At 38.4% G+C, this 22,541-nt stretch overlaps 1 protein-coding gene across 12 annotated transcripts in view; it reads right to left on the bottom strand.

Annotated features, from left to right (window-relative positions):
• The window catches only part of DMD (dystrophin), a 1,048,023-nt gene that overhangs the window by 137,954 nt on the left and 887,528 nt on the right, over nt 1-22,541 (bottom strand). For all 12 annotated transcript variants that reach the window (XM_082219922.1, XM_082219929.1, XM_082219924.1 and 9 more), the window contains one exon: nt 7,414-7,492. In XM_082219922.1, the coding sequence (XP_082076048.1) occupies nt 7,414-7,492 (79 nt within the window). The remainder of the gene's footprint in view (nt 1-7,413; nt 7,493-22,541) is intronic.

Below are 22,541 nucleotides of genomic sequence, written 5' to 3'. Positions count from 1 at the left end.
TGAGCCACCATATCCCACTTGTCCAAGATGTAACACTTACTTTGGGACAGGAGAAGGTGAGGGCAGCAGCTGGTGATTCAAGCCCTGATAGAGTGCCTTTTCCTGCTGGCAACTGTAACCAGGACTACAAGTCTGATAATTTCAGGGGTGGGGCAAGGGGGACATCATTTGTGATATGTGAACCACCTGTATCCTGCTGAGAATTCTGGGATTTCTGTTTCCAGTTCCTGGTGGGAAAAGATGCACTAATGGAGCCTGAGATTGCACACTACAGCTGTCTTCTCTTGACCTATAAATTTCTGGGCCTTGGGGCAAGAGGAGATGATGGCAGACACTTTGCAAATGTTCACATAGAATACTTGCAAAGCTCTCAGGCCTTTGTAAGGGTTCAGTTGCAATGCTGCCAAAGGCTCAAACCCTTTTGGGGAAAGCAGTGGTATGCATATATTTCAAGTGAGGAAACAGCACGGGAGGAAACTTTGAGAGATCTTATCATGGATCTCCCACATCTCATTTTGTATGTCTTCAATATGGTAAAACAGAACATGAGATTATGCCCCACACACTCTTAATGAAGAAGAGCCACAGATCACAACACCCAGTGAACTGCAATAATAATATGTCTTTCTTTAAATATAAAATAGAGAGCAAATATATGGGGTTTTTTTTGGGGTGTGTGTGAAAATGGACCATGTATTAAGTTCACTACCAACACCTACTTATGCTTTCATCTAGAAAGTGCTAAAGCCTGTAACTTTCAGAACTCAACACAAATTATCTTTCTAGACTTAAGTAAGCAAACAACTGCAGCCCTTAAATAACTGCATGAGCACCACAAAGTAATACCTTTACTCATCAGGTTCATAATTATTCTTTGAAAATATTTAAATTGGGACATTTCAAGCTAAATTAAGCTAAGTGATTACATAGGTATTTTGCAAATGTTGGACTTATCATTGATGCCAAGCACAAGGGAAATAAGAAGTATTATCTCAAAATGTAACCTTCTGCCAAGGTCTTCTATTGTTGTGGTATACAGAGACAGAGATGGGAAAGGCGTCACTCCAATTCTAAGTCTCATTCCAGAATACTTGCTATAGATTGTCAGGGGCTTAAGCAGGTCTAGTTCACCTTAAAAATCTTGCTCTTGTGATCAGGTCCTGCTTGCAAGTTTCTCACAGGTATCTGGTTGGCACAGAATGTTGGACTGACCCAGCAAGCTCTCCTTATGTTCTGAATGTTTATCTCTTACATTTGGATGGCCCTGTTTTCTTTCAGCTACCCAAATTAGTTATTAGCGGAAAAGACTGTGTTGCTCCTGGGCAATGGAACTCTTTGTCATACATTTCCCATTTTACTTAACTGTGGTATTTAGCAGTAATCCCCAACATGTATATGTTTTATTTACTGATGGCGTCAAGATACTGATAGCACACTATTCTGTTCTGTTCCATTAGTTAACATGCGTGGTATCACTATGACTGGGTACGTGGAATGTTGCTTGCAGAAATAAGGTTTAATTGCACATACAATGTGACTTTAAAATTGGACTTAAATATTCATATTTTATTGCCTTGACTTGCTTCATGACATGTTATGTAAATATAGACAATAAAACTATCACAATATTTGCCACCACTGTGTTGCTAGCTATAAATAGAACCTGTGGACTAGGAAGGGCTCATTAACACACTACAGTAGTTCAGCACTGTAAAGCAATGTGATTTTTGAAAGGCCCAATATAAACTCTTATGAAATGTTGGTAGTCTTCCCTCTGGCTGCTTTTTCCCCACTCTACCTAAGCTGGGCTCCATAGCAAAGTTCTTTTTCTTACTCCCTCTTTTGGTATTGGCAACTTCAAAGTTGCATTTGTTCCAACGGATATATAAAAGGCATATAATCCTGCTGTTGTGCTTTTCCTGGGGCTTTTGTCCATACAAATAAATTCTTTTGGATTCCCTGTGTTCCTTTTATCATGATTCTTGCTTTCTCAGGGTCTTTCTGTGACCTTAGTGTCGGACGCTTGCCCTTTCAGTTATGACCTTCCTTTCTCAGGAATAGGCTCATTTTTTATCACAGAAGCAAGGAACATCTTTCAGTCAACTCTTTTAGGTTCACATTCAAATGCCTGACATCCAGAAATTATATTTGCATTTGTGTCCCTTACTGTACTGATCCATATTCATTATCTCTGATGAAGACTTTTCACCAATGTCTTTCAGATGAAGATTCTCTAATGGAATCTACTTCCCTTCCAATGCCTGCTACAAGTCTTTGTGAAGTGGCTTGGATTCTGTGAACCAGGAGTAGAAGGAAGATAATTGAAGAATGATCTTCAATTCTCTCTGTCTCTCCTGCACCGTGCAGTGCTTCTTCAGAGTGTCAGGGGACTCACCTGAATGACATGGGATGGGGGGTGCAGTAGAAAAGGGAAATGGACAAAAAGCAGATGGTTTCCTTATCCAAGTAAAATGCTACTTGCACAAGGTGCCTCCACTTAAGTTTGGGCCATGACCTTCTCACCAGCATCCCATATGGCCTATCCCATGCTGTTAAGGTACACCCTATCTGGAAAGGCTTTTCAGAGGGCACAGGGAAAAGGGAGCAACAATGTTTCCTTTTGAGAGCTTCCTTCTGCTTGCATTTCACAGGATATCTGCCACTGACTCTTGCCATCACTGTAATATTGTTTTATCTGAGTGAAGTGGGTGTGGTCTGCTCAAACTATTTTCTCTCCACAATGGTGCTTAAAAGATACTTTTACTGTAAGTCTGTAGCAAAATCCAACTGCTTGAGCTGCTGGTAAGTTTGGTCCTTGAAATGCCATGACCGATCCCTCCCCATCCTCAGTGGACTTTCATGTCTCTTTTAAAAATTGCTGTGTGTGTGTCAAGGATTGCTTCTCCCCACATAGACCGATCCAGACCCTGCAATCATCATCTGAGTCCCTTCTTCGTATGACTCTTCCATTAGAGGTCCAGAGTGTGGCAATACAAGAATGGGCCTTTTCTGCAGTGACTCCCCATTTGTAGAATACTCTCCCTAGGGAGGCTCGCCTTTATTACATATCTTTAGGTTCCAAGCAAAAATGCTTTTCTATAACCAGGCCTTTGGCTGATTAGCATTCTATGACCTTTTAAATGTGTTTGTGGGAGGAAGGCTATTGGTTTGTGTTTCTGTTTATTTTATTATGTGTTCTCGTCTTGTATTTTTATGTTGTGAACTGCCCCGTGATCTTTGCATGAAGGGCAGTATACGAAAGTAATAAATAATGGTAATAATAATAATAATTTGTTTTAAAAGAGTGATGCATGATCACACAAGTGATATTTCCAGGTTTTGTTTTCCTTTGAAAGGTGGACAAGTCTACCTGAAGCATGGGGTGGTAGTAAACAGATGCATTCAAATTTCGTTTTCCATAGCAAAGACAGGAGGCTGTTTTAAACTTGGATTAACTTCCGTAGACAAGCATAAATGGCATTCAAAGTGACAAAATTGTAATAACTTATAAATCACTAAAATAAAATAAGCTACATTATTGAAAAACCAAATAGAATGTTTTTGTTAATGAGCTTCAAAAGAATAGTCACATTTTACATATAAAAGCTACCATGCTGTAAAATGTGCAGTTCAAAAAAGAGTTCTACTCCTCTGCATGTGTGTGTCACAAAATAGTACAGATAGGAAATGTGTCCAAAATATGCTTGTGAAAAATCAATTTATTCTTAATAGCACATGATACTTTAAAATATGTACCTTCTAAAGAACAGGCATGTTTCTTCTTGGCCTGAAACCCCAGCTTTATTCCTGATGCCAATTACAATGCAGCTGCTCAGTAATACTATGTTGCACTGCACACCCAAGTCTTGCCACGCCTGGTGGCCCCACCTACTTCATTAATGATCTGGTGTAGTCGCAGTAAAATCATTTCAACACATCAGCTCACAATGTATTTTACTTTGATAATGAAACCTCAGCATCTTTTCGTTGGTTTTCCCTAGTCATGCATCAAACAAGCAGCAGGAGACCATTATCCTGTGCCTATGCTGTATTCCACTGATGCAATCCTTTAAATATGGTTTTGTTATTTACTTTCCTATAATCGCAGTACAATAGGCCAAAGACGTGGCTTTCAAACAGCTTCATTTCAATCTGTGCCTTGCTGCTTTGATGCTGCTTCAAGTAGTCTTTCAAAAGACTTCAAAACATACTGCATAAAGGCTGTACCAGTGATAACCATCTCTTTCCCCACCCCCCACCTCCAGTGCTGAGTTAGAGGATTTTATTAGTTGCCATTTTGAAGTACCTTTTCTGCTGTGGCTTTTTGTTCCTCCCACCATTTCAGTTAGCGGATGTAGCATAGTGCCCTTGCTTGAATGTAGTTTTTAAATGAGTACCTGATCACTACCAACTTCTTAGTGGAGGTCATGAGAGGACATTATGAAGACTAAAACACTTTAATAAGCAGGTATGTGCATCAGTTTTCTCTGTCCTCAGTTGGGCATCAGTATAATAGCCTTGCTGAATAGCACTACAACTTGCAAATGGAATACGTTTCATCCTAAAAAGTAGGCATTGTCATTAAAGATACCTTAGCTGAAAGCAGGCAGACAGGTGCATATGATAATAACTAGCTGGAAACATCTGTACTAACTGAACATGAGAGAATATTTTGAAAGAAGCAGCTTTGTGAAAAGCACAGTAGCTTCCAAATTACTTGTGCAAAGGCCTTGCTTTACCCCCTCCCCAAATTTCCACCCTTTCCTTCTCTACAATCACCAATGAGTTTAAACCCTTGTCCACAGTGAGTTGAGAGTAAATCTCATGCTGCAGTCCCAAGAAACCTTTGTTTCACTTCCTTGTGTAGACACATTAACAAATACGTTGTATGTTGAGTTTATAATGTATTAATTTGTGGGTGCTAAATGCCTGGATTCTGTAAACGTTAGAATTACAGCTTGTGAGTTAAAATGGGATGTCAGACGTGTATGTCTTAAACTGTATATTAGACCGTTTCTAAACCCTCTGAAATTACCATGAGTTAAGCGCTAATTAGGTCAAGGTAGTGCTTTGTAAGCCAGACTAGTTTCCCTGGAGGTGTTAGCCTGTGGGGTAAGGAGCTGTTTAGCACAACAGTGCATCAAAGGAACTCACTACAGACTGCAAAGAGGTGGGGCCCCTTTGACTCCAGAGAAAAAGCCAAGAGTTTAGGGATTGCAGTTAGGAGTTATGCAACAGTGAGTAAGCATTGGGCTGGAGAGAGAGGCAGAGAAATGGCTGGTGTCTGTTTAAATCCAATGCTGTGCTTATGGAAGAGGCAAGAGACCCTCTTGGAGTATAATGCTGGGGATCCCTCTAATTCAGACTCAGGTTAATATATATGTGTAAATAAACCATATATTATAAAGACACCACTGTCTCTGTTGTGCCTCATTTTCCAAAAGCAAACACAAATGTGCCTGAATGTCCTGTACTGCTATGGAGATTGGTGTGGTGTGTAACAAGATGCATGATTTTGTAGCCAGCAAATAGAATGATAAAAACAAGTTCCAGATCCCGCAGAGGTGGTTCATGTATATATCCATAAAGATGCAGAGAAGACTGACGGAACTAGTGTCTTAAAACCAACCTTTGCAGGATTCAATAGATCATCACACCTGCAGATGGCTTAGTAAAAGTTGAAAGATGTTTATGTAGCTGCTAGGACTGCCTCTTATTCTCATAAATGAGGCTGCCTGTGTGTTCCAAGTTTGTTTGTTTGTTTGTTTGTTTGTTTGTTTACTAGCCCCTTTTCGAAATTCAACTGCCCCTTTGTATTCACTGCCCACTCACATCAAGGATAAAATTAGGTATGCTGTGTTTAGTATATATTCCATATATTTTTTGATATAAGATTTTTAATGAGTGGAAGAGTCTGAAAGCTACAAGTAGCACTATCTGCCTGGCTCTCTTGTAGATTCTACAGAGTCAGACAACCTGCTTTAGGAAATCCTGCAGTCACAACAATTTTGGAACTATCCTATGGGTCAGAATAGATGAATGCTTTCCTGTTTGATTTTGATAGAACAAACTATTTTTCCTTGTTGCACATCACTTGAATCTTTATAGGCATGCTACCTATGCAGAAATAATACATAGTGCAGACAAATTATCTATTTAGCAAATATTCTGATATAAAAGCCACACTGAAAAACTGTCTCACTCTAGACATTCAATGAGGTGGCAGAATACTGAGGTGGTAGAGTATACAGTTCCACTTCAGATTGCTGGTAATATATATAGATATATAATATTTTAAAATTTATATAATTTTTGAATGCTTCCCTGTCTCCAACAAAAATAAAGCTCGGAGGGGGGGGGAGTTTTTTGCCACTTCCTTACTAATAGTCTACTGTTAAGGGAAGATTCAAAAGTGTGAGCCAACATTGGCAGTTTGAAGCAGTACAATCCATGTTACCAACCCAGAATTCATTCTGCTGCATGTTCAGACTATGCCCAAGAAATGGAACCTTGGATGAGGCTGTGTAAATGGGAGTAGGATTTATTCTTAATGGCTCACAGTAAGTTCTACGAGACAGTGGAAACTAATAGAAATCTTGAGACAAAATTGAAAGGATCTGGCGCTTGCCTCTGGCAGTTTAGCGCATGCTCACTTCATCACTCTATCGGTTGTCACCAGCTGCACCCAGATAAATGAATAGCTTCTATTCCCTCCTATAGCAACAAATAAACAATAGCACATATATAGATCAAATGTAATGAACAAGATCCTGTAACTGTTTGAGTCAATGTCTTTCTGTACAGAAAGTTCTTCTTAAATGTAGACAAACATTGGAAAGAACGAATGTCATACTAAAAAAAACCAAGTTGTTGGAAGGTAGCAAATGTTGTTTTCGCAAACAAACACCAGATAAGTGTGGTAAACCTGTGTCTTTCAACTATATCACCTCAAGTGGCAAGTAAGGGTATATTTATGCCCAGGTTGAATACTCAACCATGGCAGGGAAAGTCTATACATAAAATACCAGCAAGATGGCTACAGCCCCTTTCCCTGGCATTTAATTTTCTGTACCTTGGAAATTAGATTCGCACCAGGTGCCCAAAATCCAGGGACATCCTAGTCTGAAGTGGAACGGTCACTAAATAGGTTTACCACTTTATCTTGTGTTTATGAGTGGTGGGTCATAATTTTAGAGGCTTTTTTTTGCATCAGAATTTTATGAACTTCTGAGCCAAAGTTTCAGTTCACACCAAAACTTAACTGCTGGATTACTAAATGGTCCACAATGGTAGTTTCTAATCAAAGGCCAGACAAGAAATACTAGCTATCATTTCTGTAAAGACTGACTACATAACAAACTTTTAATAGTTTCTTAAGCAAGTTAGCAACAACAACAAAGAGCAATTACTTACTGGAAAGGAAGTGCTGAGAAGTAGGACCGAAATCTCGGTGGGCCTCATGCAACTGCCTGATACGCTCATCAATGGACACCTGCGTAGAGGGAAAATGACTCAGTGTAATAAAGGAGACAATAAGGTGTCTTGTTAAACTCCCCACCCCACCCCAATAATCCTGCTATTAGATGTCAATACAGCTAAACTTACTCCTGCAACAATTTGAAATGGCAGAATTAATGCTTTAGACAGGGAAAGAACATTTTGTTGGAATCGTGTTCACACAAATCCAAATGAAGTAGATGCCACACATGCATGTATAATTATGTGCAAGAGTGAAACCTTAATGTGTTTGGAGTTGTGCCCATGAGGATAAAAGCCAGCTTAAATCCAACAAACTTTCCACCTTCTAGATATGGTTTCTTTTCTTATCAACATTAAAGTGACAAGTCACTTTTCTGTTGTTTGTGATGGAATATATGTATTGTAATGTTTTGAAATGGAAAATTATAAATAAGCAGTATAAGCTGTGGCAATGCCCATTTGGGAAAACCTTTCTTAACTTGGAAATTTGCCAGGTCAGTCTGAAAACCCCAATGTAGGTTTTGTTCTGAAAGCCTCCAATAAAACAGTCTCCAGAAATCAAGTTTTAATATATGGTTTATTTAGTGTGGATCATTTTCAGTGGTGATTGCTACTCATATTTTGGGAAGGGCACCTTTCAGGGTAACGGGCTGGCTCTGAGGTTTGCTGTCTGAGATATGGGGTCATAAATTGGGACAGGAGCTGCCTGTAGGACCAACTTGTCTCATCTGCCTGGGGTTATGGGGTCTCAGGAAGGGGAGTGGGTGATGCAGCAAGGTCTACCTACTTGCCTTCATGGCATGGCCCGGGAAGCAAGTAAGTTGGATAGTGGTAACTCTGTTTCCTGCAGACAAGAGTTTGGTTGCCCTAGCAGCTGCAGTTTTAGTTCAATGTTGAAGTTAGTTCTGCACCAATAGCTGTTTCCCTATGCAGGTGTTTTATGGATTTAATCTTAAAGCAACACAAGTTCAACCAAGCCTTTGCCTCTTTTTTCAGTTATCAGGTCGCAAATGAAGTTTTAATATGTAGTGTATTTATTGTGGATCTTTTTCAGTGGTTATTGCTGCTCATATTTCGAAATATTTTAGTTCCTATGCTAGTACTAGTTTTGCTTATGTTGTTATATTTTTCAGAAAAAGTTAGGTAAAGACATGGTTGAGAAAAAGTCAGGTAGTTACAATGGCAAAGCAATCTCTCCCCTTAAATGACAAACAATGTTTGAGTGATCGTCTGTATCTCCCATCACTTCTAAAACACCTTTCCTTTCCCAATGTATTATTTTCTTTTTGTTTTTTCCATGTTTCATCCCTTCCAATCTGGTTTCTGCTGTCACCATGCAACTGAAATTGTTCTTAATGTTGCTAATGATCTTTTAGCTACATCTCATGACAATTTAACTACTCACTTCTTACTCTTTGATCCTTTTTACAGCTTTTGATACTGTTGACCAATCTATTATTCTTGTCTCTTTGTACTTTCCATGTTTTCATGGGCACATTCTTTCATGGATTTGATACTATCTCTCCACCAGCTGTTGGTGTTAATGGCTCCCTTTCCACTCTTTCTGTTGGGGTTTCTTACAGTTCTGTTCTCAGCCTCTTCTATTCTTATATTTATGCTTCTTCTTTCAAGCATTATTTATTCATTCTACTTGGGTTACCTTGGGTTTTCCTAATGACCTTTACTTTTATTCTTTTTTTTCATCTGACCTTGTTAAACTAATATTCCTTCCGATTTAGCTATTTCATTATGAATGTCTTCTTACTATCTCAAACACATCTCTCAAAACCAAATTTCAGGTTGGTCATCAGTTTTTTCTTTTCTTCACATTTATATTCTGCTGTTGTTATTATCTGAAATATTTGTTGCTTCTTATCCCTTTATTGAAGCCACTGTGAAATCTTGTCATTTTCATTTGCTGAATATTTTTAAACTCCATTCAGTGTCCTGCTACATTATGGCCTTTCAATGTTTGGAAGCTGTGTTTGATTATACCACAAATTGAAAAAGAAAAAAAAAGCTTGTAGGTCTCCACTTACATATTATAGAATATTCCTCTACATAGTTTTTTTCCCTCTCTAAAAAAATGTTTAGGGGTGCTCTCATTTTGACTCAAGAAAATCACCATTTTATAGTTCAAATCAGGGAAAATAAATACAGTAAATGGACAAAAGTACAAAGATTCACAAAATGTTTAGGCGTATGCATATTCCTGTGACCCCCCCTGCCCCCCAGAAAAAAAGCACTGGTGATAAGGAATGTTTTCCAGATGGCTGATTTATTGTATGGGCTTGTATAGTCATAATTTGTTAAAATCTGAAATTCTTCGTTGCTTAAACTTTCTCTCTCTCTCTCCTATATAATTAATATAGTGTAGGTGGGATTTTTAAATTTATATGTTTTTAACAAGGGAATCTCAATCACTTCTCAAGACAAAAGGATGAAAAACCCAATAAACTGATTTCTAGAATGTGTGGCTGATCAGGAAGAATTCCATTCTTGGGTATATACAACAAGTGACATTTATTGCTAAAGCCATACATTTCTGCACACATTTATATTTTCTATTCAGCTTTTAGACTTTGGATAAATGCATTACACACACTTATAAATATAAAGAAACAGACAAAATGCCTACCCTCCTACGTAATAAGACGCAAACAAAGACTCTCTTTATGCTTCTACAGTAATGCAACACATTCACCCCTCCACAACCTTTATCTATGCCTTTCAGCATTTCCAGCTTTTATAATCCTGGGTGCGGCCTGTTTCCCAAAACTGAGATAATTGAATTAATTTCATGCAGCAATTCCCAATTTTTTAAAAAGATATTATGAGCAGTGAGGATGGTCAAGGAACACATTTGAGTGTTGTATTTGTTCCTGTTAGAATTTTGTTTGTTTGTTTTATTCTAACTTTGTCAGAATACTGGAAACATGAATTTGCTAATAGGCAACTTATGGATTATAAGCAGGTGTTCCACATAGCAGTTCAGATGTATGTGCCAAATCAACTTGGTATGTGGTGGTGGTAGCTTCTACTGCTGAATAAAGAGGAACATCAAATATGAGTGCAGTGTTTCTCAAAATTTTTTATTCTTGCTCACTTCTAGAATTATAGAATCATAAAACTGTAGAGTTGGAAGGGACCAAAAGACTAATTTAGTTCAACCCCCAGCAATACAGGAATCTTTTTGCCCAATGTGAGGCTCGGACCCATGACCCTGAGATTAAGAGTCTCATGCCCCAGCAACTGAGCTATATGAAAGATGAAAACATCCTACCATCTGAACATCCTATCTTCTGATACCCTCAACCTAGCACCAACCATCTAACAGAAAGTATGTACAGATCATTAGAGTGAGTGGAACAAATCATATCTAACCCTTCTTAAAACCACATACGAGTGAACACCAGATAAAGCAGCACTTTTCATAAATCAAGTGGCTGTGTGGTGTGGAAAGGGAAGCAGTCGTCACCACAAGTCCAGTGTGGATAATTCAACCCAACCTTTCCTTGGATGGTGATAGTGAAAAAATATCTGCTTTTACCATCTTCAAACTTTGCTCTCCCCTTTCATGTGTTCCACTTTCCCCAAAACACCCACTCCACATTCTGAGAAGAATTGCACTGGTGACAATAGCTGTGTACCTGGAAACATTTGCACACCCGCAAGATTAACTTAAATAATAGGTATTGTACAGTTTTGCAGTCAGTACTACCAGAGATAGTACTTCAGCCAATACAAACAGAGTACCAGTTAAAGGAACAACTAACCAAGACAACAAAAGACACTCTCAAAACCATTTAGATAGAATTCATGCCAAATTCTTTTAACAAGAACTGCCATGATGCATCATGTCAATGATCCATCTAGCCTAGCATCTTCAACAATGCTTCATATGCTGCTAGGCAGTTGACAAAAGTAGAACACAACCTTCATCCTCCTTTTGTTTGTTTGCAGCACTTGGCCGGAAGACATATACTGCCTCTGAATGTGAATGATGTATTTCTGGCTAATGCAGCAAGTAGCAATCCTCTGCAATACTGAATCTTTTTCAAAACTCATTTATGCTAGTGGACATCGGAACATTCTGTAGCAATGAATTCAAAAGATGTCACAGTGCCTGGCAAGCTACTGGAGACATTAGAATTTTAATTCTGAAGTCGGTGCATAACCTACGTGAAATTAAATCCCTTCATCTATGGCAATATACCATGGTGCTCAAATGATTTAATCTGAGTGGCTTTAGAGCTTTTCACTTGGAAGGGATATAGGATTTGCTGCTCATAAGGTAGGATTAAACCATGTGCACAACCTTAGTCTTTAGTTCTTGGTTAGACCATCCCTATTACTATTGCATAATACAGATCTATAGAAAACTCATAAATTAAAAAAATCCCTAGGAAATCTACATTGCCTTTCCCCTCTGCACATTGTCTTTAACTTTTTCATTTTAAGAAATTGCTTTTTTATTATTTCTGGTAGATTGCTGTCTCTTGATTGCAAACAAATAGCTTTTCTTCTAACCAATATTAATAAACCAAATTACAATTTCACGAACTATAGTGATATTCATTAATTCTCTGCTATGAGGGAAAGCATTCACATGGCCACACATTTCTGCTACTTTCTTCAAATCTTTCTTCCACAGGAACTGAAATACCATTATTTATTTATTTGTTTATTTTATTTGTTTATTACATTTTTATACCTCCCTGCACCTGAAGATCACAGGGCAGTTTACAACATAAAACAGAAGATATTGGAGTATTTCTCTTGGGAAAAATCCCTTTAGTTTTTCATCCAATATGATACCAAGTTTAAAATATAAGCAAAGATTATAATATTGTGGCTGCACATCCTTCAGGTTCTTGATTAAGATTTGGAATTATTTTATTTATTTAATATTAATAGCAACTATCAACAGTTCAAGGGGACTTATGTTTTGCTGAAGTTTAAACATTTACATTTAAGCTTTCCTTCTGTAAATCATTAATCACATAAAATATGTCACCAGCTGAGAATTCTATGAGGTCAAACTAATGCTTCATTTCTAAGGGCATCAAAGAGCACTAATTACATAGTAATGCCATTTGCTTTTTAAACACAGGCAATTTATAAAAGATGAGGAGGAGAGACAGACATCAGTGAGAACTTTCAAATCAGGCAAAGAAGCTAACACAGAGCACTTGGAAGCTCCTGAGCAACTATGGCTGACAGAATAGAATTATTATGATTATTTTGAAAAGTCGCCCAAGCAATTAATTTAAAGCACTTATATTAAAGCATAACATTCACATGACAATCCAATGCATGTAGAAGTAAGTCCTATTGCAGGCACCCCCAAACTCGGCCCTCCAGCTGTTTTGGGACTACAATTCCCATCATCCTGACCACTGGTCCTGTTAGCTAGGGATGATGGGAGTTGTAGTCCCAAAACAGCTGGAGGGCCGAGTTTGGGAATGCCTGTCCTACTGTGTACAATGAAGCTTACTCCCAAGTAAGTGTGCATAGGACTGCATTCTCAGTGTATCTATATTTTTGTTCTGTCAAAAGAGAGGCAGTATTTACAACCATGCATACACTATATTATTTAATAAAACAGTCCCCTTCTACTACTCCGCCCAAGCCACGTTCACAATATTTCCAAAGCTTTCTAAGCTCAACCCAAGAATACGAGTTCCTGCAAAATCCTCTAGAACAGTGGTTTTCAAACTTTTTTCTCTGGGCCACACTTTCAGAATAAAAATTTTCTCGCACCACACCCAGTTTTTTATTGATAAGAAAAACATTGGAAAACAAACAGAAACAACTCCTAGCAGTGCTTGATTTATAATACCGAACACAACTACCTTATATGATCATGGGAAATCCAGAAAGTGTAAAACAATGCAGCTACATAAGAACTGAAATATTCCCAAAATATAACAATGCTTGTCCTATAATCTTCCCGCCACACTGCCCACATTCTCCTGCCACACCAGTGTGGCACGCCACACCCTGCTCTAAAATGTTACTCAACAGTCCTCACATCACCTGAAAAGCTTCTTTTCTTCTCGTTGAGCTTACAGCTGTCAACTGCAACCTGTATGATGCTGTTCTTTACACACACACAAAAAACCCCAGTGGCTCTCCTTTTCCTGAATATCTTATGATGAGACTGGAAGAATCTTGCCACTTAACAGAGAGCACAGGAAAGTCACCTGCCAAAATGCAGTGTTAACAGCTCCTCACTCCCTGGGAAGGGGAGTACTGGACAAGTGGTGGAATGATGGAGTAACTGAAATAATTTCACACATGGTTGTTTAATGTTTAAATCTATTTTTGCTTACCTTAATTTGCATAGGAAATTATATCCTAAAACTCACAGTGAGATATTATACATAACCTTATCTTTTCTTACTCCTCAGGTGAAAAGGGATGTAAAACATAATACAAACTCAGGAAACATAATAAAGCTTTTGGCATAAAAGTTGAGGAAAAAATGTAGAAAGCAAGCAACCTGACTTAAACCTCTTGGTTCAGTCCTGTTCTTTTACCATCACTTGGAATTTTATCAAAGATTACTACGGTGCATAACCAACTGCTGTTTTCTTCAAAGATTTGTTGAATAATCCTTATGTGAAACAATCACCTTCAGAAAGATTATTCACACAGGGACACTAAGCCATTTAACCCTTTAGTGAACCACCCTGAGATCTAATGAAGGGTGGTATATAAATCTATGTGGTATTATTATTATTATTAGTAGTAGTAGTAGTAGTAGTATGTAGTAGTAGTATTAATTTTGTTGATCTGAGTCCTCTTTAGGCATTATGAATCCTGGGGCAGTAGTGGGGGAAATGGCTAGCTCTACCCACCTCCACTGCCAACTCACTGAAGATGATGGTGTAGAGTGAGGAGTCTTTCCTATTCATAAAGGCTCCCCACACCATTTTAAAATTTTGTGCCCTGCTTCCTCCTGCCTTGTGGTAGCTTTGTAGGATTCATAGCACCCAAAGCAAGCTCTGGAAATGTGAGGAATGTGAAGATAAAAGTTTCAAGCAAAAGCATCTCAGGAGAGATTTACTGTGAGGATCCAGCAAGATTTAAGCATGCATCTGTAAGTGTGAGTTGCTAACTGGAAGCTGCAGCTGTGTGGATGACTGTGTGTGGCTTGATTTTATATAACCTAAAGTTTACTGTACTGATCATTAGTGAGCTTCTACATGGGTCAGTCTCTATGGCCACCATGATTTAAACTATCATGCCAGCCCTATTATATATAATTCAAATCGAAGGAACAAACTTTGTGCTTTTTAAATAAGTGTGCATAAATGGCCCTTTTTATTAAGAAGAAGAAAACATTTGTGGGGTAGTGATCTGGAGTATGCTCCCAACACATATTGAGGTCCCAGGTCAGTTTCCTGATGAAGATGTCCCCTTCTGCTGCTATTCACCATCAAACCCTCTCTCAGCACCTTCACCTATATCTCTGAACAGTGACTACACACATGGGCTCTGTTTAGCTGAACATGTGAACAGAGCAAAGACACTGCCACCAGTTGGCATAATCCTTTCCCCAGCACTTTCATATCACCAGATCTATCAGATAAACAGGGCTAATGTTTCAGCATCCTATCTGTCAGTTCCTGCTATTAACAGACTCTTCATGCACAAATAAGTAATGATTCAAGTATGCCATGAACAAGTGAAACCTGGTGAAAGAACATCAGTCAGACCAGCAAGAAAGGCACTTAATAGCCAAATGCCATAGTAAGTTGGGTGTTACACACTGTCCCATACAAAGATTTCCAAGCCAAGCAAGCAACTCTACTCTTTATCTTGACTACCCACATTTTCTTTTTGGTCTTTGGTATTTCCTTCCTTGCCTCTTGCATGCATCCATTTCTGTCTGCTCTGAATGTTTGGATTTTTTTAAAAAATAGAAGCTAATGATGAGCCAAAAACACTAAAACACCCTAAACTTTATTTTGAGACATTCCAAAACCAAATCAACAGCTATAAATCAAGCTGAAGCTCCTGACATGAAATGAAGGGTTTCATCTTATATGGAACCAGAGGCTTATTCTGATAAAGACCCAAGAAGTGTTTCTATTGCTGTACAGCACTGCTGCATAGAAATGGTTTGTCGCAAGCCATTTATCTCTGAAACCTGCCCTCTCTTATCCTGTCTCAGTTGCACTGCGGCAGATGCCACCATTCCAGCTCACGCCTCCAACACAACTAGACCAGTGACTGAAGAAATACCAAGAAATCAATCAGCACAACTAATTTTAAAAAGTCATCAGCAATAGTTGGTGGTATGCAGTATTTTTATATTTGTCCAGGTTTGATAATTTCAGAAGAGACCTACTGGATCAGGCCAAAGACCCATCTAGTCCAGCCCCCTTACAGTGGCCAACCAGATGCCTATGGGAAACCCCTAAGCAGGATCTGAGTTCCAACAGCGCTCTCGCCACTAGTGAGTCCCAATGACTAGTATTCAGAGGCATACTGTCTCTAGCAGTGGAGGTAGAACATAGTCGTTATGGCTAGTAGCCACTGTAGACATGAACTTTTCAAATCCTCTTTTAAAACCATCCAAGCCAGTGGCCATGCTGGACATATGTAGTGAGTGTGTTCAAAGAACTGCGAAATGCAGCTTAACCTCTTTATCAAAGTAAAATGAAATTATCCCCAGGTATCCATTAGTATTCTACATAGGTATTCTACATTTGTAGAGTGAAAGGTCTTGATGAATGAAAAGGTTACCTACATGGGGACACACAACAAAGAGCTACTTGGGGGGAAGACAATATGGGTAACAACTGTCTAGTTCATGAGTGCTCTGATCTAACTTTTTTTTAGAAATGGAAAAGAAAGGCTTTTCAGATTATAGGAATTCAAATATCTGAAAGCAACTAACCTTTTAACATGATTTTTTAACATGTTTTACCTTTCTGTGCTAAATATTAACAAATTTTAGATGAGTCCCAAGGTACAACTAAGTGTAAGCGTTTCACATTGACCCTTAATATTCACAGAAACAGGTTCTGTAATCTGATAAACTCCTTTGTGCACCATCTTTAATAAATACAATAAGTAAGAAAGCATGAATCACAAGCAACAGAGACGTTACACTGAATCCCTTCTAGTTCCAGCATATTCAGTGCTATCCTTCAACAAACTGCTTCAGCAAGGCAAATCCATGAAGCTACAACCTCACTGTTTTTATAGAGAAGTGCAATGTAGTATGACTAAACCAATATTAGCACACTTAATGCATGATTTAAGCCTAACTGAGTAACTACATTAAGGAGACTCACTGCTGTTGTGTGATGAAGTGTAAAGAAAAAGAAAATAGTTGCTCATTTGTGCAAATATTTACTTTCAGTAGCATTCACAATTTATATCCTTTAATGTATCAATTTTGCTCTTGTTCAGATGTTAAAGATGGCAACTCACATATTTAACTATGCATTTCCACATTTTTCATATTTATTTGAAACACCTTTATACTGCTCTTCACTGAAATTTTGGGAACAGTTTATAACACATAACTATAAAACAGGACATTAAAATCCAATAAATACAGTAAAAGCAGCAACAATGAGGAGTAAATGATCAGCAAAGGTTTAGGTGAACAAATACATTTTCAGGAGGTGCTGAACACTCAGCAGAGATGGTGCTTGCTTTAAGTTAGGAGGGGAATTACAAGCGAGTTGCCACAAAATAAACGTTCCTGCCCTGGTGGCAACCAGATGGACGTTGGTGGGCTGTGGGACAATGAGGAGAGCCCCATCCTGACGCCTCAATAGCTGAGCAGATCTCTGGGCAGATCTCCATGCAGCAAGATTTCATCCTGTGGGTTGCTTAATAGAAGCAAATGTTTACAGTCAGAAAAGGAGAGAGGAGGTAGAGTGCACTTTTACAGGCTTCAGATTTTGGAAGGCCCTTGGGCAAGAAAAACCACATGGCGTCCATCCCATAGTGATTCTTGTTCCTGGCCATTATCAACAGCTCCTCCTCCTCATTGCTACCACTTGATAGCTTTCCTGCTGGGGAATCATTGAGCAAGCAGGCATTCTTCTTTGACTGTTGCTCCACCATTATGTGGGCTAGAGCAAAAGGTAGATAAGCAAGTAGGCTGCAGTAGTGAAGAGTCAAAGGCTCTTGTCAGCTGGCCCCCTACAGCATTGGGGGCTCTTAGCAGATGCCTGACAGTGGTGACCCTTGACACCGTAGCATGCAAGTCTGAAGCTCTAAACTATGACTCATGCATAAAGTGGAAAGCATGGTTTTCTGTTACATTTGATCAGCTCAATGTAGTTATTCACTTACACCAATTCCATTGTCAGATGGATGATTAAAACCTAGCATAAAAAACCATGCAATGACTAAACTCTCTCTAAAATTAAAGTGTAGATTATTCCTTCTCATCTTTATCTCCTTTCCATGCTACTAAATAGCTAGCTCCCCATCTCCATCAACACATTTGGTAGGGAGCTGGGAAATACCCACAACTATACAAACAAGTTCATTAATATAAAATACATATTTGCTCTCAAAGCTCATCTACTTCTATATCTCAGTTGTGATAGAATGCCTTGTATAAATGTTCTAAAAAGTATAAAATCTCCTGATATTGCCCCAAGAGACTAAGTTGTAAACAGATGCATGTCAGACACAAACTAGAGTCAATAAAGTCTCAGTTGTTCAATATGAACAGATTTTTGCAGAATGCCCCATGATTTACAGAATAAACATTACAGAAATGTTCAAAAGCTGACCTTTGATTGAGGTCATAAATCATATCCCCATGTCCATAGCGTTGCTATGGTTTCCATACCACCGGGCTCTGTGGGTCATCAAAACCTAATACTTTATACCTTTCAACATTAAGATACTTATCATAAGGAAGGGTGTGCAATAGGGTGTTTGGGTGTCCCCCTCCCCAGCTTCCTGTCTGGGGGAAAAAATCCAATACCTCTTCCATTTAAAACCTACTGTATGTCTACAGTTCAATGCTAGCATCATTTTTTAGATTGCATATTCACAATCTACCATTCACCAACAGCTACTATGCTATTCCAGTTTCACAGACAGGGAAGTGAGAATAAGGCAGAACAACTCAAAGCCACTCACAGGATCCATGCCTGAAATGGTCTAACTCTCAAACTCCACAGGACCACCAACAGTGCAAGTCACTTCCCTCTTAACTGTCATTTAAAAACAGGGAGTAAAGTCAATATTTGCTCAGCATGGAGGGCTGTGGCTGCAGGGCTTCAGGAGAGCATGGTTTTCAGAAATAAATATTTGTTATACGTTGATTAAAGAAACAGCATTTCCAATTTGCTCAGGGGCTTGGTTTGCTATAATAATTGCCTTGACATGCTAGAATGAATTAGTAGCCAGAGGGCAGGTGAGATAGTGTAAACAAAACTCATACTCTAAGTGAGTATGGAAATTCGTGTGTGAGTGTGGCAGGACTGAGCCAAATGAATTCACTTATTCTTCAGACTTGAATACTTAGTGGTTTTTGTTGTAGGGATGATATCTCTCAGCTATTTTGGGTTTTGTATTCAAGCGAACTCACTCACTCCAAAGTACATTATTACATTCATGGGACTTCTCCGAAAAGACTGTGGTCTCAATGTTTTTGCTGCTCTGCTTTTGATTTGGTTATTAAAATCTGGAAACAAGGTGAATAAAACAAAAGCCACAATGACATGATTCAAAATACGTGAAAGAAGGAATTCTCACAGTATGCGCACGTTTTTCTCTAAATGCCATGTGAGATTACAGAGGTCATCTCATTCAAATGCACCAACATGCATGCATGAATTTAGAGACACCATCTGATTATTTGCCACTAAAGCTATTAACTGAGAAGTCACACTAGAGATGGCAAAATGCATTTTGCTTTCAGAAAATTCACAAAAGGGAAAGTCATTACTGTATGTGTCAGTAAGGTACTCATGGAAGATTTGTTCAGATAACCATCTTGACATTACCTGGCTGAATTGCCTAATGATGCAACTTTACTAAGAAATCATAGTGACAGAATAGCATAAGAAGGACACTTCTTTCCCAGTAAACCTTTTACCACAACAGCCATTTGGGAAAAGTAAGGAGCCTACCCATGTTGAGGAGTGGTATAACACATTCTGCCCATACTTCTCATCCCAGAACGCCCTCAAATCTAACAATGAATTAGACATTAAGGCCAAATGGAGAAATTTCCTTCATATGTTATCCAGTCTGCACAGTTTTTATTGTCTTCAAGCTGGAAGACAGTTATCACAATAAACTGTGCAAATGATATGGACAACATGTGGACTTAGAGGTGATGCAGGCATATCTGGTCAGGGGCAGAAAGAATTTGGCCCTTTGACCCATGAGGCCTTGGACACTTCAAGTCATGTCTGGAAAGAGCTCAAAGAACATTACCAATGCTTCTAGTTGTTTTACTGAACCATCACTGATAAAATAAAAAAATTCCTTCCAGTAGCACCTTAAAGACCAACTAAGTTAGTTCTTGGTATGAGCTTTCGTGTGCATGCACACTTCTTCAGATACACTGCGTATCTGAAGAAGTGTGCATGCACACGAAAGCTCATACCAAGAACTAACTTAGTTGGTCTTTAAGGTGCTACTGGAAGGAATTTTTTTATTTTGACTATGGCAGACCAACACGGCTACCTATCTACTACTAACATCACTGATAAATAACTGTGTTGAAAGTTGAAAGTTATAACAGAGCAGATGCACTTTTAAAATCAAATTCAATTACAACTATTCTATAGTTTGACGCCAACAAAAGTTGCAGAAAAGATAAATCAGCATGATTGATGAATAAAAGCAGCTTCCTTGCAAGGAAAGGCTAAAATATGTAGGCTTTTTGCATATAGAAGAACCATGATCAAGACTAGGTAACCAGGAAACTAGGGAGAAGGCCTTCTCGGTAGTGGTGCCCTCCCTGTGGAACACCCTCCCTTCAAATGTCAAGGAGATAAAGAACTGCATAACTTTTAGAAGACATCTGAAGGCAGCCCTGTATTGGGAAGTTTCTAATGTTTGGTATTTTACTATGTTTTATATATGCTGTAAGCCACCCAGAGTGGCTGGGGAAACCTAGCCAGATGGGTAGGGTATGACGACGACAACAACAACAACAACAACAACAGAATATAATAGAAGCTGATAATATTAAGAATAGTGTGGAGAATGTAGACAACATAGTTTTCCTTCTCATAATTCTAGAATCAGAAGAAAATGATAAATTTGATTGTAAAGGAAGTTCTTCATGCAGTGCATAATCAACTTATGGAATTCACTGTTTAAATTGGATGGTATTCAACAGTGATGAAGATGGTGGTGATGATGATACATCTCTGAGTGAACCTACTGAAATTAATGGACCTAACCTAGTCATGTTCATTAACTTCAGTGGGTAAACTCTGAATAAAACTTAAATTTAAATTTCACCCATTGTGACCAACTGCTTGTGTGGCCTTACAAGTGTATTATAGGATATCATGGAGAATAAGGCTGCAGTACTATACATACTTACTTACATGGGAGTAAGTCCCATTAACCTTAGTGGGACTTATTAAGTAGACATGCATAGGGCTGCACTGTAACTCAATCCATGACTATTACCCATCACAGCTAAATGAAACATTTGTGTTAGAGGGACTGGACCTCAGAATACCAGTTGTGCAAGGGCAAAGAGTACCTAGCCCTTTTAGAAAAAATATAAAGAAAAATTGATCTGTATAAATTGTTTAACATGTAGCAAAATAGTTTTTAAAACCACTCTTTTTATCATAACAAATAAAGAACGAAGGGAGGAATTAAATGTTATGCTAAAGCAATTGTTCCATCGGGACAGGCATTTCAGCTTGCCAGATGGAACTATTCCTCCCCCCCATTTTTCTGGGGGTTTTCTTGTCCCCTGCTCACAAGCAGGGTGTGCTGGGGGATGAGAAGGGGCAAAACCCCGCTGCACCAGCAGAAGCCCTTGCTCAGGGCTTCTGCTGATGGGATTCATTAATTGAATCACGCCCAAATATACATTATTTGAATAATTTGTTTACTACATCATCAGGTTGAAAATAATAATCAAGGGAATTTTATTCAATTCAATGACAGCATTATGCATCTTTATTTTAAAACAATCACCAAGAAAACAGATGGTGTGTATTTGTAATAGAAGGCTTCAAAGGGACTTCATGGAATTTAGATTTCTTTTTCATCACTGTGTCAGGTGTTGAAACAATATGTGGCATCTCTTTACCCATGGTAGCCCTTCTTTTCACTATTCCAAATAACTTTCATTAGCTTTAAATAAAAACTTGAAAGAATAGTATGTAGAGACAAAAATGGTATGTTTGGATATATTCATTAGATGTATACTATGTTTGGTGTTGCTTTTGTTTCTAATTTAAAATTATCTTCCCTCTACTTGTAATGTTGGTAGCATTTTGTTAAATATTTCCTGGTGCAATAAGGTTTATAGTTACTCCCCCCTCCTTGTTTCACTTTTTTTGTATAAGATTTTTCTTTTTAAAAAATGTTGTTCTCATTTCTCCTGGTTGGTGATCTTTCTCAGACATTTATTTATATATCCTGCTCTAATTATTGCTCACCTTTCCAGTCTTCTTTAACTTTGTCTAAGATCCTTTGAAACATACCAATTTATGATGGCACACTTGTACTGTTAATAATTTACTACTGTACTAGTGTTAGATCTATGACCAGAAAGAATTTAGTTACTATTCATGATTCAACAAATAGATATTCAAGTGTTCATATGATGCATAAGAACAGGAATGGCAACCCTCCAAGCCTCTCTATCTAGCTCTCAGGACTTTCCTTAGGCCACACACCCCTCCCCTCCCCTACTTTGCACTTTATTTGAGTGCTTTTGCTTGGCTGGAATGTGTCTTGAACTTTGGTAATACTTCTTGCTTTCCTAGATAAGAGGGATGTATGGGTATGGAGAAACAAGCCTAGGAGATTATGCAAGTAGAATGGAACTTCTGGAATTAAGTTTCCTTTTTGACAGGTAAGCC

Source organism: Podarcis vaucheri (assembly GCF_965113315.1).
Source record: "Podarcis vaucheri genome assembly, chromosome: 4".
Lineage (NCBI taxonomy): Eukaryota > Metazoa > Chordata > Lepidosauria > Squamata > Lacertidae > Podarcis > Podarcis vaucheri.
Note: the sequence above shows the minus strand (reverse complement) of the source record. Positions and strands in the feature narration are given on the sequence as shown.